Below are 15686 nucleotides of genomic sequence, written 5' to 3'. Positions count from 1 at the left end.
CTTTTACCTGAATGTGGCTCCTTTTTTTGAAAAAAAAAAGTTTCCTATATCCATTATGAACCTGGCTGTCTCTCTGTACACACACACACACACACACACACACACACACACACACACACACACACACACACACACACACACACACACACACACACACACACACACACACACACACACAGGAGTTGTATGGTTAATGGGCATCCAGTCAGTATCCATTTCAAACAGGACAGTGGTAACAACAGCAGCTACGGACAATTTTAAATAGGCTGTATAAATTTCAATGTTAGCAACAGGACGGCCAAATGTCGCTGGTTTTACTAGAGAGCAGGACGGATTGTAGGGTAGCAAACATCGTAGAAAAAACAAGTTTTCAACACTGCAGGTTACCTGGTGTAATGTTTTTCAGCTTAAAAGAAACATGGTCTGATCCCAACCCAACTATTTAAAGAGTAACTGAAGGTTAAATGCAGCTAATATGTCCTGTTTTAACCCAGGCACTAACACCTCTGCTCCGCTGCGTCTCAGCCACCATCGCTCTGGCAGACAGTGCTAGAGTCAGAGTAGGGGAGAGGCGAGCTGGAAAAAAACATTTTGGGAGTATCTATACTTTTGTTGTTCAAATGTTGCGTCTCAACCAATGTTCCCTCTAATTTTTCATGCGTCTGAGTGAACACGCAAACTCCCTGAGCGGTCCCTTGGACCACTGCGACATCAGACGTGTGCACTGTGGTCACGCCAGCATCGAATCCATCCAAGTTATATAGTTTATTAAAAATAAAACCAAATTACAGCATTTACATTTATGTTAGACTACCTTTAATTAACTGCTTTAGCCCACTTACAATGAAAATGTTAAAAAAATCTAGTCATTGACCTTGTTAAGACTGTTGGAAGTAAAAATAACTTGAACTCCAATTTTGAAAACACAACTTTCTTTCTTTTCTTTTTCTTTTTTTATAAAGCTCTGACTGGTATTATGAGTCTGTGGTCTGGCAGAGAGTCTGTAACTCTGTCTGCAAAATACAGTAAATAAAGACCAGTGCTGGACAATTAATCATATAGTTACTTCTTCAAAAAAGTTACTCAGTTATGCAAACAACAGGATTTTTTGCAGCTATTTTTTTTTAATGCAGCCAAGGCGTTTTTTAAAATAAACATTTCAAACTATTTACAGAACAATCAGCTGTTCTGCATCAAATCTGATGCCACACAAATTATTTGTGCCGCTCCAAAGAATAATTTCTGTCCACTATGAGATGAAGGAGAACAACAGCCTGATACCTGCAGGCCTGACAGCAGCAGATGTATCACTGCTGTAACATTCAGCAGTCGCCTCATTGTTCTGACACACACAACAAAACTATTGACTACACTACACACTAACTACACACTAACTACACACTAACTACACAAGATTTGCGCTAAACGTCTCAAATCTCTCACATCTCAGAACACCGCCGTCACTCCTAAAACTTCCCCCGTTTCTTAACAACTAGATGCATCGTTGCCATATCATTTTTTGATTGGTCGACATGGTACTTTTTTGCATGAATATGAAAGTGAAAGCGGGGTTTTGTTTTTGCTCACAGGCTTTCGAGCTTTTTTTCTTATAAAACGCAGTTTTTACCGTTTCTTCCCGCAGTAAATATAAACAACGACAGTATTCAGGAAGAAAACCAAACATTGCAGATATTTTTATCACAACTCTGGTTTTACGTGGCCGATCAACACAATTTAAAAACTGGTATAAAGTCCACACTTTTTCCATCAGTTGTTCGTCTGTCCTGCTCACATCTCCAATGGTTGTACACGTTGTCATTAACGTGGCTTCACTCCACATCGGCCGCTTTGCTAAAACACCGGTGTCGGCACATAAGGACGCTGCCATAGCCTGTCGACGACGTTGATTAGCTGCGTATATACGAATGTGAATCGCATCATTGGCTGGACTATGGGATAAGGTGGCTTCGTTCTAATCCCATACGGCGGCAGCCAGTCACTTACTGACTAACGCTGGAAAACAGAATTGTTAAAGTTTTAATTTGAATTCAGGTACTGTCATTTTTCTTTTTTTTTTGTGCGCAACGCAGATTTTCTGTGCACAGAGACCATGCCAGCAGTGCGCAATTGCGCACGTGCGTAGCTTCGAGGGAACATTGGTCTCAACTAAGTACTGTCTGCTTTTTATATTTTAGTAGTATGTCACACAAACAGCAAATATTGTCGAAAAAGTATAAAAAACAAGCAAGAAATCTTTGGGGGTGCTTTGATTCATTTTTGGGGGTGCTGAAGCACCCTCCAAATGGGTTAAAATCGCCCCTGCTTTGGGTATTCCCTGGCCCCATCTCTATATATAGGTGTAAAATTATTCTTTGTTTTCTTTTCCCCACAGATTAGGTGTGCTTTATACCTTTTAGTTTGTTTCTTTTGTGTTCCTTTTTCATATTTTTGTTTGCATGTACTAGAAATTTGGAAAAGTACAAAATAAAAAGTTAAAAAAATAAAAAAAATAAATAGAAGTTTTGTCATGTGTTAGAACATTATATATATTGGAGTGTGTATAATGGTTCATGTGGTAACTGTTCTTAACGTGCACCCTGTTTTGAACTGGTTTTTATAGGAAATTACCCGACACTGCTAATTCTACAACTACTGCTACCAATAATACTCATGTTAATAAAAAGTAAAATATCAGTAAAACATACAGTAACAGCTCCAGTAATACAGAGTTCTGAGTATCGGTGATTGGCTACTCTTCCTTTCAGGGTGGTGGCTGCCTCGGGGCGGTGTTTCTGGGGCTGGTACCTGTGAATCATTCTTTAGCTGTCCTGTTACCCTGACACAGAGAATAATGAGAAGTAAACTCGTGATGTCCACACAGTGAAGTTTCTGCTAAATGAAGTCATGCAGTGATCCTGCTGAGCTGCTCTCTTCTCTCACTTCTTCAGATTCTCTTGACATGCACCGAGGTTTTACACATGACACAAAGATATTTCATATTCTGAACAGACTTTATTGAAACAGTGACAATCATCAGAATACAGTGAGACAGAGCTAATCGAACAGATTGACTGTAGGATCAATGATCATTGTTGGAGTCAAATCATTTCAGCAAGGAAAGAAAAACAATCAAACTGGTTAAACAGGAACACCATAGACTCTTTGGTTTCTGCCCAGTGAGCATTCCCAGCTCTGTTACTAAAACGAACTGAAGGTCAGGTACAGTGTATTACCGTTGTTCCCACTGTTGAGGTTTTTTTGTCTAATGAAGACCCTGGGAATGCTGTACACCTCCACAGCTGCTGTGTTGACGATCACAGAGACCGCCCGAATGGGATGACCGGAGTCTTTCTTGTACCACAGGTACACGTAACTTCCTCCTGCCCCCTTGCTTAGATCAGTAGTTACCCTTGTAAAGCCCATATAGGGAAACAACATCTTCTCTATATCATTAATGGAGATCTGCAGATCTGTGATGGCTCTTTGAGAGTTATTGGTCTGACGGTACCAGATGAAGACAAAGGATCCTTCTGCACCTCTGTTGGTATCTTCGTCCACTCTGATGTAGCCGTTCCGGAAGTAGTCAGCGTCTCCATCATAGTCAGCATTGGCAGCGATGTCACAGATGTAGGTTGGTCTCTCCCTCTTCACCCACAGGTAGATCCATTTTCCTCTAGCTTTCCGGTTCAGATCACAGGCCAGTCTCTCCCATCCAAGTGCGAACATTAGGGCTTCCTCCCTTGCATCTATAGAGACATGAAGGTTCACAATGGGAACATCGTACTCTGAGTTACCTCTGTAGTACCACAGGTAGATGTTGTCTCCGCTCGTTCCGGCATTGAGGTTCTTGTCAATCTTCTGGTAACCTGCAGTGATCAGACCCCTGCTCATGCCACCATTGAATGTAAGCTGAATCCTGGTGATTGGTGAGCTGCTGCCTTTTTTGTACCAAAGGTAGATGTATTTTCCTTCAGCTCCTTTGTTCAGATCAACATCGATTTTGATGAAACCTTGACTGCTAAGACACGCCTCTTCAGCTTCATCCAGAGACACCTGGAGCTCGGTGATGTACTTGCCCACTGTTTGTTGCTGCGTCAAAGTTAAAAGATTAATGAGTAAACAGAAAGATTTAAAAACTGTTTTAAAAGTTTGAAATCAGGAATGTGCATGGCAGCTGAAACTGCTGTAGCATTACTACTTTGTCTACATTTACGGTTTTTTCTGAGATATAATAAAATGACATGATTTTGCTACTAAACAGATCGTTAGTTGTTTTTTTTAAAAAATGTATAGCTAATTAAACTTGAATTGTTCTGAATGTTTTTGTATTTTATGCTAAAAAGTAAGTTTGACCCCACACGATGAAATAAATGTGTGAAAAACTGAAAAGCTGCAGAGAGCACATTTTCACACAGACTGGACACAAAAGAGAATATGAAGCGTTACCAGAGTGAAGGGAAGTCCGATCAGCAGCAGCAGATAAACCTTCAGCAGAGTCTTCATAGTCTCCATCTCTTCCTCCTTAAACCACAAACACATTAAGGTACCTGTAAGTTGAACTACTCATAAAGATTTTATGCTCTCTGCCTCCCCAAGAAACTTGCCTGGGAACGCACTGTACAACATGCTGGACCGAGAAATGACTTTTAATTGATTACCTCAAGATGGGTAAAGAAGGGTAATTTTTTGCCAAATTTAAAGGAACGTAAAGAGCAAACAGATGCTGTGTGAGCAGTTGTATACTTACGTGTGTATAGACAGCGTTTGGCTGGCTGAAAGCTGCTGATCGGTCTTTATACACAACAGCATCAGTACAATTGTGAAATCATCTCTGACGTGCAGTTTCAGCCCTCCTCCTTTCCTGCTTCTCTGCATTCACATGATGATCAACTGAGCTAAACATGAATTTAAAAAAAAAAATCTGTTGTATATTAATGAATAAAAACACATTTGAGCACTGTGTGGACTGTCAGTAGCTACATATGGATTAAATATATCAATGAAAAATGAAGGTGAAGTTTGATTTCTCAGAGATATTAATCTGAAATGTTTTTTTTGTTTGTTTGTTTTTTATCTGAATATCTGTAAAAAAAATACCAGTTTTCACTGCCAATGCTGGCCATGAGGGAGATGCTCAGTACTTCTACTTCCAGCGCCGCTCCGAGCTGGCAGCCAGTATCAGCAGCTCCGACCTGACGGAGTCATTTTTTCTCTTTCTTTGTTGTTATTGTGTTTCTTGTTATTGTTTTTTTTAATTGTGGACTGTACTACTCCACAGTGGATCTCAGAATTTTATGGATCAATCATGTTTTTTATCACATTTTTACGGCAGCTGTGTCCAGAGAGCACATGGAGGTCTGACCTCCCATTATTTACAGCAGGGATCAGCTGTTAGCCCTCAGGGGCTCCACTGTTCTGCCTACTGCCGAGCGAGCCAACATGTGGGACTCTATGCTACTTTTATGGTCCGTCTTAGCTTCTTTCAGATCAGCTTGAGCAGACCTGTACAGAACTCAGTCGCCCGACCTGAAGGCAGCATCCTGGGCTTTGAGAAGTGTGCGGATCTGGCTGGTCATCCAGGGTTTCTGGTTTGTATACAATATAAAGTCTGCTGTTGGTACAGCTATATCCATCACTATGTCTATCTTCCTCTGCTTGTCCAACACCACTATGTCCAGCTGGTTACCATCACCAGTTTGTCCTTCTGTATCTGGAAATCTCACAGGATCCTAGCCCAATAATTCTGCCTGCTAGCATCTTGCACCCTGCTGTTATGTGCTGGATTGTCTCAGGGGCATCTTTACACAGCCTGCACCTGGGGTCTTGCCTGGTGTGATAGACCCCAGCCTCCTTGGATCTTGTGCTCAGAGCTTGTTCCTGTGCTGCCATGATTAGTGCCCCTGTGCTGTCTTTCACAGCTGCCACATTACTACTAAACCCATGAAGCAAGTTTAAACAAAAGGACTGGTTTTAAGATTTGTGTCTGATCAGTTTCTTAAGACTACATTGAGCCACTATCTAGTTTGAACCCAGCACCTGCCCCACCAGTCCAGGTCAATTTGGATTCTTTTTAGGTTCCTTAAGGGAAAGTGACAACTTTGGTATGAAGGAGGGAAAGTCTGATATTATTTTTAATGATTTGATTTGTATTCATGTTCCCCATCTTTAACTGGTATCAAACTGTTGCTTCCTGCAGTGGGAAGAGCCACGGACGATATTATCGGGAGTCGCAATTCCTCTCCAGGACTGTGCGTCGGGTCATGATGGTGAGCAGACCAAGGTTGCATTACTGCCCAGTAGTGATGTTCAAAACACCTTGACGTGCACTGTTTAAATAAAACTGAACTAAATTGAAACACTGTAACATTTAAAGGTTTTGAAAAATCTGACATCATCTTCACAAGTAGAATGGGAGGCAGAGCCTTCAGTTTTTATTTTACTTCACAAACTGACCTTCATGCATTCAGCTTCTACTGGGATCTTCGTGATGGACATGACGGAAGCAGGTGAGGAACTCTGAGATGATGACATTTCTTGACCTGTGTCGTTGTCATCTTAGCAGCTGTTTGGTGGAGTCAGGAAGTGAATGATGAACTTTTAGAAAACCTCTGAACATTTCAAGAAACAAGTTGTGTTCAGATTAAATTCATTTCTTCAGAGGACACAAAACCATCAGAGTTGAACTCATCCAGATCTTTAATGTTCTAAAGAAAAAGAAACTCCTGATGGACTTTCAGGTACCAGCTGTTTACACACTGACTGCTGTGAAACGTGTACAGTGTTCAGACTTCTAAAGAAATAAATGGCTTCACAGAGAATTAATTTGATGTCTGCTGAGAAACTGTAACTGTTGGATACTGTGAGGAAAACTGCTGAGCATGTGTGAGAGTGTCATGTTTAACGGCCTTTCAGAGAGTCACTGCCTTCACTTACAGAGTTTCTTCATGTCCTGCTTCATCAGCACTTCTTCACAGCTTCTGACTTCAAAATGATGGGTCATGAACAAGTGTTGAAATGATTCCTACTAATGAAAGATATTTTTAATAGCCGCAGCAGCTCTTTCACTTCCTTTTACTTCTCTTTTGAGAAACTGCCTCATGAAAACCAAACTGTGTTGTAATTCATCGTTTTAGAATCAGGATCCTGATGTTACCCTGAAGTCTAGAGCAGAATTAACCCAGCTTTGAGATCCTTCCCAGGTGCCTAAAACCCAACATACATGCGAGGTGATGTTAATATGTCACAAGAACCACCCAAAACCTATGACAATAATGATAATAATAATAATCGTTACATTACCATTCAGTTTAAGGGTTACAACAGAAAATGAAATATTTATTGTCCTCTCGTGGTATCAGACGGGATTATTTTAACAAACGAAGGACATTTTGCCTGATAATTATATTTATCCTCCTGTAACTTCCCTGTACAGAGAGCTAAAACCTCCAAAGTTTCAGGATTAGTTGGTCGTTCTAAGAAGTGTTTGTGAACTAAAAATCAAAAATGGGGAATACTGTTTGTCTGTGATTTGGAGAGCCCAGTGTGTGCTCCTGACGCAGGGCAAACCAATTATTTTGGGGACACCTGCCTTGGCACGACAGCTGTTGTGCAGGTGAAGCTGAAGACAATATATGAAGGCAAGATTGCGTAAGGTTGCAGGTCCAGATGACATCAGCTCCAGGCTCCTGAGGTGCTGCGCACATGAACTGTGTGGCATCCTAGGTTATCTGTTCAACCTGACTGTCACTGGGGAAAGTACCACAGCTGTGGAAGACCTTCTGTGTGGTATCGGTACCAAAGACCTCCCACCATCCCAAGGACCTCAGCAGCTACAGGCCGGTAGCCCTGACGCCACATCTGATGAAGACCCTCGAGAGGTTGGTTCTTAACCATCTGCGCCCCCTGGTGAGGTCTTCATTGGATCCGCTGCAGTTTGCTTACCAGCCTGGCATCGGGGTGGAGGACGCCATCATCTACCTCCTGCACTGAGCTCTGACTCACCTGGAGAAGCCTGGAAGCTCTGTGAGGATCATGTTCTTTGATTTCTCCAGGGCTTTCAACACCATCCAGCCACGACTTCTGAGAGACAAGTTGGAGCTATCGGGAGTGGACCACCACATGTCCCAGTGGATACTGGACTACCTCACAGAATGCCCACAGTATGTGAGGACACAGAGCTGTGTCTCTGATACGCTGGTCTGCAGTACGGGGGCCCCACAGGGAACTGTGCTGGCACCGTTCCTCCTCACCCTCTACACTGCAGACTTCTTCATCAGCTCCCCACGCTGCCACCTACAGAAGTTCTCTGACAACTCTGCGATAGTCGGCCTCATCACAGGTGAGGACGACTCAGAGTACAGACAGTGGACTCTGGACTTTGTTGACTGGTGTCAGCAGAACCACCTGCTGATCAACGCCGGGAAAACCAAGGAGTTGGTGGACATCCGGAGACGCAGACCCACCACACTGACACCGGTGAACATCCAGGGAGTGGACATTGAGATAGTGGACTCTTATAGGTACCTGGGTGTTCACCTGAATAATAAACTGGACTGGAGCCACAACACTGATGCTCTTTACAGGAAGGGTCAGAGCAGACGCTACCTGCTGAGGCGGCTGAGGTCATTTGGAGTCCAGGGAGCGCTTTTAAAGACCTTGTATGACTCTGTGGTGGCATCTGTCATTTTTTACAGTGTGGTATGTTGGAGCAGCAGTTTATCGACAGCTGAGAGGAAGAGGTTGGACAAACTCATCAGGAAGGCCAGAGCTTAACAGAGCTGTTCTGGGATGCACCCTGGACCCAGTGCAGGTGGTGGGAGACAGAAGGACTCTGGCCAAAATAACATCTGATGGACAGAGTCTCCAACCCCATGCATATAAATGTTGCTGAACTGCAGAGCTGCTTCAGTGACAGACTGCTGCATCCTCGATGCATGAAGGAGCGTTTCCGCAGGTCCTTCCTCCCTGCAGCTGTCAGACTGTACGATCAAAACTGCTCCCAACAAACACAGATTACATCAGTGCTGTAACAACTTCTACTGTTATAACTGCACATTACTTTTTTCAGCTTATATATACACACTATACATGTCTACTTTTTAATGCACAGGTACAATACACAATCTGCACTTTTCTAATTATTCTAAATATTCTTAACTATTTAAACATCTTTCAGTATTCTGCTCTGTTTGCACACGATCTGTACTCTAATTTTAACAACTGTACTGTACTCTGCTTTGGTAACTATTGTCCATGATGTAAAAATTGTGTTTCTGTTCTATGTCTTGTTCTGTTTGTATGTGTGTGGTTTTTTTTAAATTTTTTAATTCTTACTGCCCTGCCACAATGGCTCTGCGTCCCCTCTAGGGGACACACACTCCAGTTTGTGAACCACTACCTTAGCTCATGCGATGAGACACGTGATCAATAGTGTGCTAACGACCATCTCAAAGGACAACCCCACTTTGCTTTAAATATCTGTGACTCTACACCAGGGGTCCCCAATCCCAGTCCACGAGGGCCGGTGTCCCTGCAGGTTTTAGATCTCACCCTGTGTCAACACACCTGAATCACATGATTAGTTCATTACCAGGCCTCTGGAGAACTTCAAGACATGTTGAGAAGGTAATTTATCCATTTAAATCAGCTGTGATGGATCAAGGACACATCTAAAACCTGCAGGGACACCGGCCCTCGTGGACTGGGATTGGGGACCCCTGCTCTACACCATATGGGTTTAGAACTGAAGAAGCTTCTCAGATGAGAGGTGATACGTCTTCATGAAACTCCATTTGCTTTCTTTCCAAGCTCCTTAGACTATAATTGTGGTTATACTTTGTAATATAGATTTCATTGATCCATCATTACATTTACATATCCAGTTGTATGTACCCTACATGCATTATCACAGCAGAGCTGCTGTACTTACTCCACATGTCAGTACTTCCAAATGAGCTGTTAATCGGAGCTTTGTGTGATCTGCCTTTTGGTGAAGCAATGGTCCAGAAAGGGCAAAAAAGAGTGAAGCAATAAGGTAGCTGATGATCTGGCAAGTGAAGGGCTGAGCTGGTCTTAAGTACACCCACATGATTGCTGCTAATGATCTGCAGGTGAGCAGGGATAGACACACGAAAACTGGAACTGTGCTCAGAGGTTGGACTTAGGCCAGCTCATAACACAAACAGTGAATTCTTCCTAACTATAACTCATTAAACAAATACAAGTACAAATGTATAGAAGATACAGACTTCCTTCTTAACTGAACACGGCATTTTTGAAATCACTTGAATAATGGGTTACTCTGGTTCCACAGAAGAGGGGCCTGAAAACTGAAGGCTCTGCCTCCCATTCAACAAGCAAGCCTGCAGAGCGAGAGCGAAGTGCTCTAATGGTACTACAAGGTCATTAGGATAAGATGGGGCATGATTATTTAAGACCTTGTATGTGAGGAGCAGGATTTTGAATTCAATTCTGGACTTAACAGGAAGCCAATGAAGGGAAGCCAAAACAGGAGAAATCTGCTCTCTCTTTCTAGTCCCTGTCAGGACTCTTGCTGCAGCATTTTGGATTAGCTGAAGGCTTTTCAGTGAGTTTTTAGGACATCCTGATAATAATGAATTACAGTCGTCCAGCCTGGAAGTAATGACATTTCTTGACCTGAGTCGTTGTCATCTCAGCAGCTGTTTGGTGGAGTCAAGAAGTGAATGATGAGTTTTAACAAAACCTCTCAACATTTAAAGAAACGAGTTGTGTTCAGATTAAATTCTTTAAAAAGGTCAATCCTCACAAAGCTCCGGGACCGGACGGCATCCCAGGCTGGCCTCTCAGAGCGTGCGCCGACCAGCTGGCAGAGGTGTCCACCAACATCTTTAACCTCTCCCTGAGGCAGTCAGTGGTCCCCACGTCCCTCAAAGCATCCACCATCATTCCCGTTCCCAAAAAATCAGTGGTCTCCTGTCTGAATGACTACCGTCCTGTTGCACTGACATCCGTCATCATGAAGTGCCTGGAGCGGCTGGTCAAAGGTCGTATCTGCTCCTCCCTCCCTGACACACCGGACCCTCTTCAGTTCGCCTATCGGACAAACAGAGCCACAGAGGATGCCATCGCCCTGGCAACGCACACCACCCTCACTCACCTGGAAAAAGGGAATACATATGCAAGGATGCTCTTCATCGACTACAGCTCGGCATTTAACACCATCGTCCCCTCAAAACTTGCCTCAAAGCTCATCCATCTGCAGATGGATTCTAAACTTCCTCACCAACAGGCCCCAGGTGGTGAGAGTTGGTAAGCACACCTCCTCATCACTCATCCTAAACACAGGTACGCCACAGGGTTGTGTGCTTAGCCCCCTCCTATATTCCCTGTTCACACACGACTGTGTTGCTAAACAAGAGTCCAACATCATCATCAAGTTTGCGGATGACACAACCATCATAGGCCTCATCACAGACAACGATGAGATGGCCTATAGGGAGGAGGTGATGGCGCTGTACGAGTGGTGGCTGGAAAATAACCTGACATCAGCAAAACTAGAGAAATGATAGTGGACTACCGGAAACGACCAGTCAGAGAACACCAGCCCATCCACATAAACAGTGTCAAGGTCGAAAGGGTCAGCAGCTTCAAATTCCTTGGAGTCAACATCACCGAGGACTTCTCCTGGACCCTTCACACAGACACTGCTATCAGGAAAGCTCGCCAGCGGCTTTACTTCCTGAGGAGGCTGAGGAAGTTTGGCTCCGTAAAGCTCACAGCATCATCAAGGACCACAGCCACCCCGCACATCAGCTGTTCTCCTTGTTACCATCTGGCAGACGTTACAGGAGCCTGTCTGCTCGGACTACAAGACTCAAAAACAGTTTTTACCACCAACCCATACGACATCTCAACCACAACACTTAAACACACACAACACACTCCACAGGACGCACTCAGAAGCTACCCTGCAGCTTCACAAATACTCTCTATAATCTGCACTGGTCACTCCACTTTATTGATATTCATATTTTAAAAAGTGCAATACTGTAATAACTGCCACAAAAAAAAAACAAAAAAACTTTTTTGTACTGTTTAGTTTGTACTGCTGCTCATTCCTGTGCAACATCCAATCTGTCGCCCCACACACACACACACACACACACATTCCTATTTAAGATTTTCTTTATTTAATCACTAGTGTGTACATATATTTATATTTAGTCAGTTAACTGAAAATCTCTTTTTTCCTTTACTACATCTTATTAATATTTTGCTCTTTACTATTTTTCTATTTATTTTTATTATTTATATTTATATATATATATATATATATATATATATATATATTTCTACTGTACCATTCTGCTGAGTGACTGTCTTATGCTCGTCAAATACATTTCATTGTGATGTTGACCCTGTGCCAACTTGCATATGACAAATAAAACTGAAAACTGAGAGTCACTGCCTTCACTTACAGTTTCTTCACATCCTGCTTCATCAGCACTTCTTCACAGCTTCTGAATTCAAAATGATGGGTGATGAACAAGTTTTGAAATTATTCTTACTAATGAAATATATTTTTAATAGCAGCAGCAGCTCTTTCACTTCCTTTTACTTCTCTTTTGAGAAACTGCCTCATGAAAACCAAACTGTGTTGTAATTCATCGTTTTGGATTCAGGATTCTGATGTTACCCTGGGAGGTTTTTTTCAGGCTCATCTGACCTGGAACGTTCCCCATAGCGATGGCTGGAGTGATCGGATTTTGTTTTGTCTGGGATCACACGCTTCACCCTTAGCAGCAGGTCTTCAGCCCCATCTGCTGGTGAAAGTTCTACATTTCAAAGATTATAATGACACAAAAATTTACAAAAAAGAAAGTATTAGTTTACCCACAGGATGTAAATATGATGAGGAAAATGAATTCTTTTCTTCTCATGAATACAATGAAAAAAACAAAACAACACCAGCAGGCGGACATTCAGCAACAAACTAATCAAGGTTTGCAGCAGTTCTGGAAGTGTGTCTGTATGAGGACTGGGTGTTTTCCAGAGATTCCAGGAATCTGACTGGTTTGATAGATGCTACTGAAGTCCAAGATCTCATCCATATTGTGTTCAATAAACACAGTCTGAGTACTCACAGCTTGCCCATCTTCAATCATATCAGCCAGCCTTGTGGGGCTTTGAACAGCTCTAATTGCTTTCTTTGTTCTTGGATTAAGCTAGCTCCGAGCCAGCTCCAATCAGCCAGAACTCTGTGATCATGCTTCCGAATGGGTAGATGTCGTTCAATGTCCTCCATCGAGAGTCGCCAGGCAAACGACACAACTGACCATCAAGTATCCGGCAGCAATAATACGATGCTTGTGAACAAAAAATAAGCTAAGAAGCCGAGAGGAACCAATGTCTGACTGTGATGGCTTTGATATGGTTTTAATTAAAGATATTATTGGATGTATTGTGAAACCATTTACCTACCTACATTTGTAATCTGTCATTACAAAATGGTTTATTCCCTGATAAGATGAAAATTGCAAAGGTAGATCTGATATATAAAGCTGGAGATAAACATCTTCTCACAAACTATCGGCCGACCTCTTTACTACCGCAGTTCTCTACGATACTGGAAAAAATAGTTTACAATAGATTGTTTTTTGTGATAAAGCCATACAATGTACATTTTGAACAGCAGTATGGATTTAGACCCAAAAGAACCATCACACACGCCTTAATCGTTATAGTATAGTAGATATAGTAACTGCAATTGAAAACAAAGAATGTGCTGTCAGAGTTTTTCATATTTAAAAAAAGCATTTGATACAGTTGATCACAACCTTTTACTCAACAAATTATGTACGAGTGGGGTCAGAGGGGTGGCTCATGGTTTAACAGTTACCTTAAAAAATGTAAACAATTTATCCAAATAAATGCCATAAAATCTAAATTGTAAACCATTATGTCTGGGGATCCCCAAGGATCAGTTTTGGGGCCGCTGCTTTTCATATCGTACATTAATGAGATATGTGCAATTTCAAAGTCTTTGAAAATAATATTATTTGCAGACGATACAAACTTAGTGTGCTGTGGAAGTAACTTGGAACAAATTCTGAATGAAGTAGAAAATGAATTAAATAATCTGAAGACCTGGTTTGACCATAATAAAATTGAACCTGAGTAAAACAAAATTCATTATATTTGGGAATTGCACACATTCTACCAATAGTAAACTGACAATAAATAACACTGAATTAGACAGAGTATGTGAAATACAATTCTTTGGTGTGATAATACATCACAAACTATCCTGGATCCCCCCACATTACTCATATCAAAGGCAAAATACCAAAGTCTCTGGAAATTCTCTACACCGTTAAATCAAACGTCACTATATACTCTGTGTTATTCTATTATACTCCTGTACATGACATACTATGTGGAAGTGTGGGGAAACAAGTATAAAACACCCATCCAATATACATTCTGCAAAAAAGAGCAACAAGGATAATTAATAAAACTACTTCAAGAGAACCATCAAATTCCCTTTTTATCAAATTAAATATTCTCAAATTTAAAGATTTCGTTGACCTCAGAACTGAACAAACAATGTATCTCTCTCTCTGTCTAAACATCTCTGCAGGACAATTGGGCTCTCCCTAGCCCAGGCTTCTCATCAAGAATAGGGTGTCAATTTCGTTAAGGGACCAGTTGATCAACTCCATAGTTATTTAGGTTTTAGAGAACAAGACTGAGAGACTCTCTGAGGGTTAGAGTTAGACGAGACTAGACAAGGACACTGAAGCCAAGCAGCAAAGATAAGGGAGAGCGTGAAAGATGCATTTGCCGAGAGCCCAGAGCAGCGTGGAACAGCTTTCCTCAGTCAATCAGGTCAGCTGACTCTGTTATTTGTTTTAAATGACAGCTGGAAACTCATTTTTGTAGGTTTGGATTTCCTTAATCTTTTCGCTTCACACTTTGCAGCCACTCGTGCATGTACATGTGTCTGTTGGAATGAATGTCTGTTGTTGTTATTATTATTTTTATCATTATTATTATTCTTATTGCAGTGTAATATGAAGCTATGCTTTTCTTTTTACCATGTTTAGTTTAGGAGCTCTGAACATCTGAAGCGTGGTCTCCATTTAAAATAAGAGTGCAAACAGCCTGATCTGATTATTGCAGAGGCCGACTGCTGCAGTAAGGAGTCAGCAGGTCTGTTATAAAAGCAGGAGCCTGCAGAGCTTTGTGTGCAGTAATAAAAAACTAGAAAGTGCATTTTCCGAAGAAAGTGCAGTGTGAATGCTGAAATCTGAATGTATGCAGTAAAATGAATTAATTGATGAAAGTTAAAAATGTTGAATGAGCTGGAAAATACAGAATTTTTAACCTAAAAACAAAAGTGCAACCTTTTGAAAGCTGATGTTCAGTCAGAAGAAGTTGGAAAATAGCTTAACATGTTTAAAATGTAAATTAGAAAAAGATAAGTAAAGACAAAAAAAAATTCAGAGTCAGAAAACATGAAAAAAATAACTTAATAAAAATCAATGTTAAAACAAATTTATTGAAATGAACTTTAAAGACGAACAAACATTCTGGAGAAAATACAAACTTTAATATATAGCATAATGTTTTTCAGACATACTGTGTATATTATATTGAATGGTATTACATACATTAATTTGTTTTGTATGACACAAAAAAATAAC

The 15686-nt window shown here is 41.4% G+C and overlaps 1 protein-coding gene across 3 annotated transcripts; it reads right to left on the bottom strand.

The window, feature by feature from the left end:
- Positions 1–2992: 2992 nt before the first annotated feature.
- Positions 2993–10031, bottom strand: LOC113009933 (uncharacterized). Of its 3 annotated transcripts, none has more exons than XM_026148611.1 (6): positions 9929–10031; positions 6934–7024; positions 6454–6562; positions 4748–4895; positions 4447–4521; positions 2993–4089 (listed from the first exon to the last, which is right to left on the bottom strand). In XM_026148611.1, exons 5-6 carry the CDS (start codon positions 4510–4512, stop codon positions 3199–3201), a joined length of 957 nt encoding a protein of 318 aa, XP_026004396.1. In that variant the 5' UTR covers positions 4513–4521; positions 4748–4895; positions 6454–6562; positions 6934–7024; positions 9929–10031; the 3' UTR covers positions 2993–3198. The 3 variants fall into 3 exon arrangements, with proteins under 3 accessions (XP_026004396.1, XP_026004406.1, XP_026004417.1); XM_026148621.1 differs by having other exon boundaries at positions 6934–7021; XM_026148632.1 differs by lacking the exon at positions 6934–7024.
- Between the last annotated feature and the right edge of the window lie 5655 nt (positions 10032–15686).

The sequence above is a fragment of the Astatotilapia calliptera genome, chromosome 3, assembly GCF_900246225.1.
Source record: "Astatotilapia calliptera chromosome 3, fAstCal1.2, whole genome shotgun sequence".
NCBI lineage: Eukaryota > Metazoa > Chordata > Actinopteri > Cichliformes > Cichlidae > Astatotilapia > Astatotilapia calliptera.
The sequence above is the reverse complement of the archived record's forward strand: the minus strand, read 5'-3'. Positions and strand labels throughout refer to the sequence as shown.

Coding starts and splice junctions, on each gene's coding strand:
- LOC113009933 (XM_026148611.1), bottom strand. CDS start 4,512: ATGGAGACTATGAAGACTCTGCTGAAGGTTTATCTGCTGCTGCTGATC. Junction 4,090..4,446: donor TCGGACTTCCCTTCACTCTG/GTAACGCTTCAT, acceptor ACTTTGACGCAG/CAACAAACAGTGGGCAAGTA.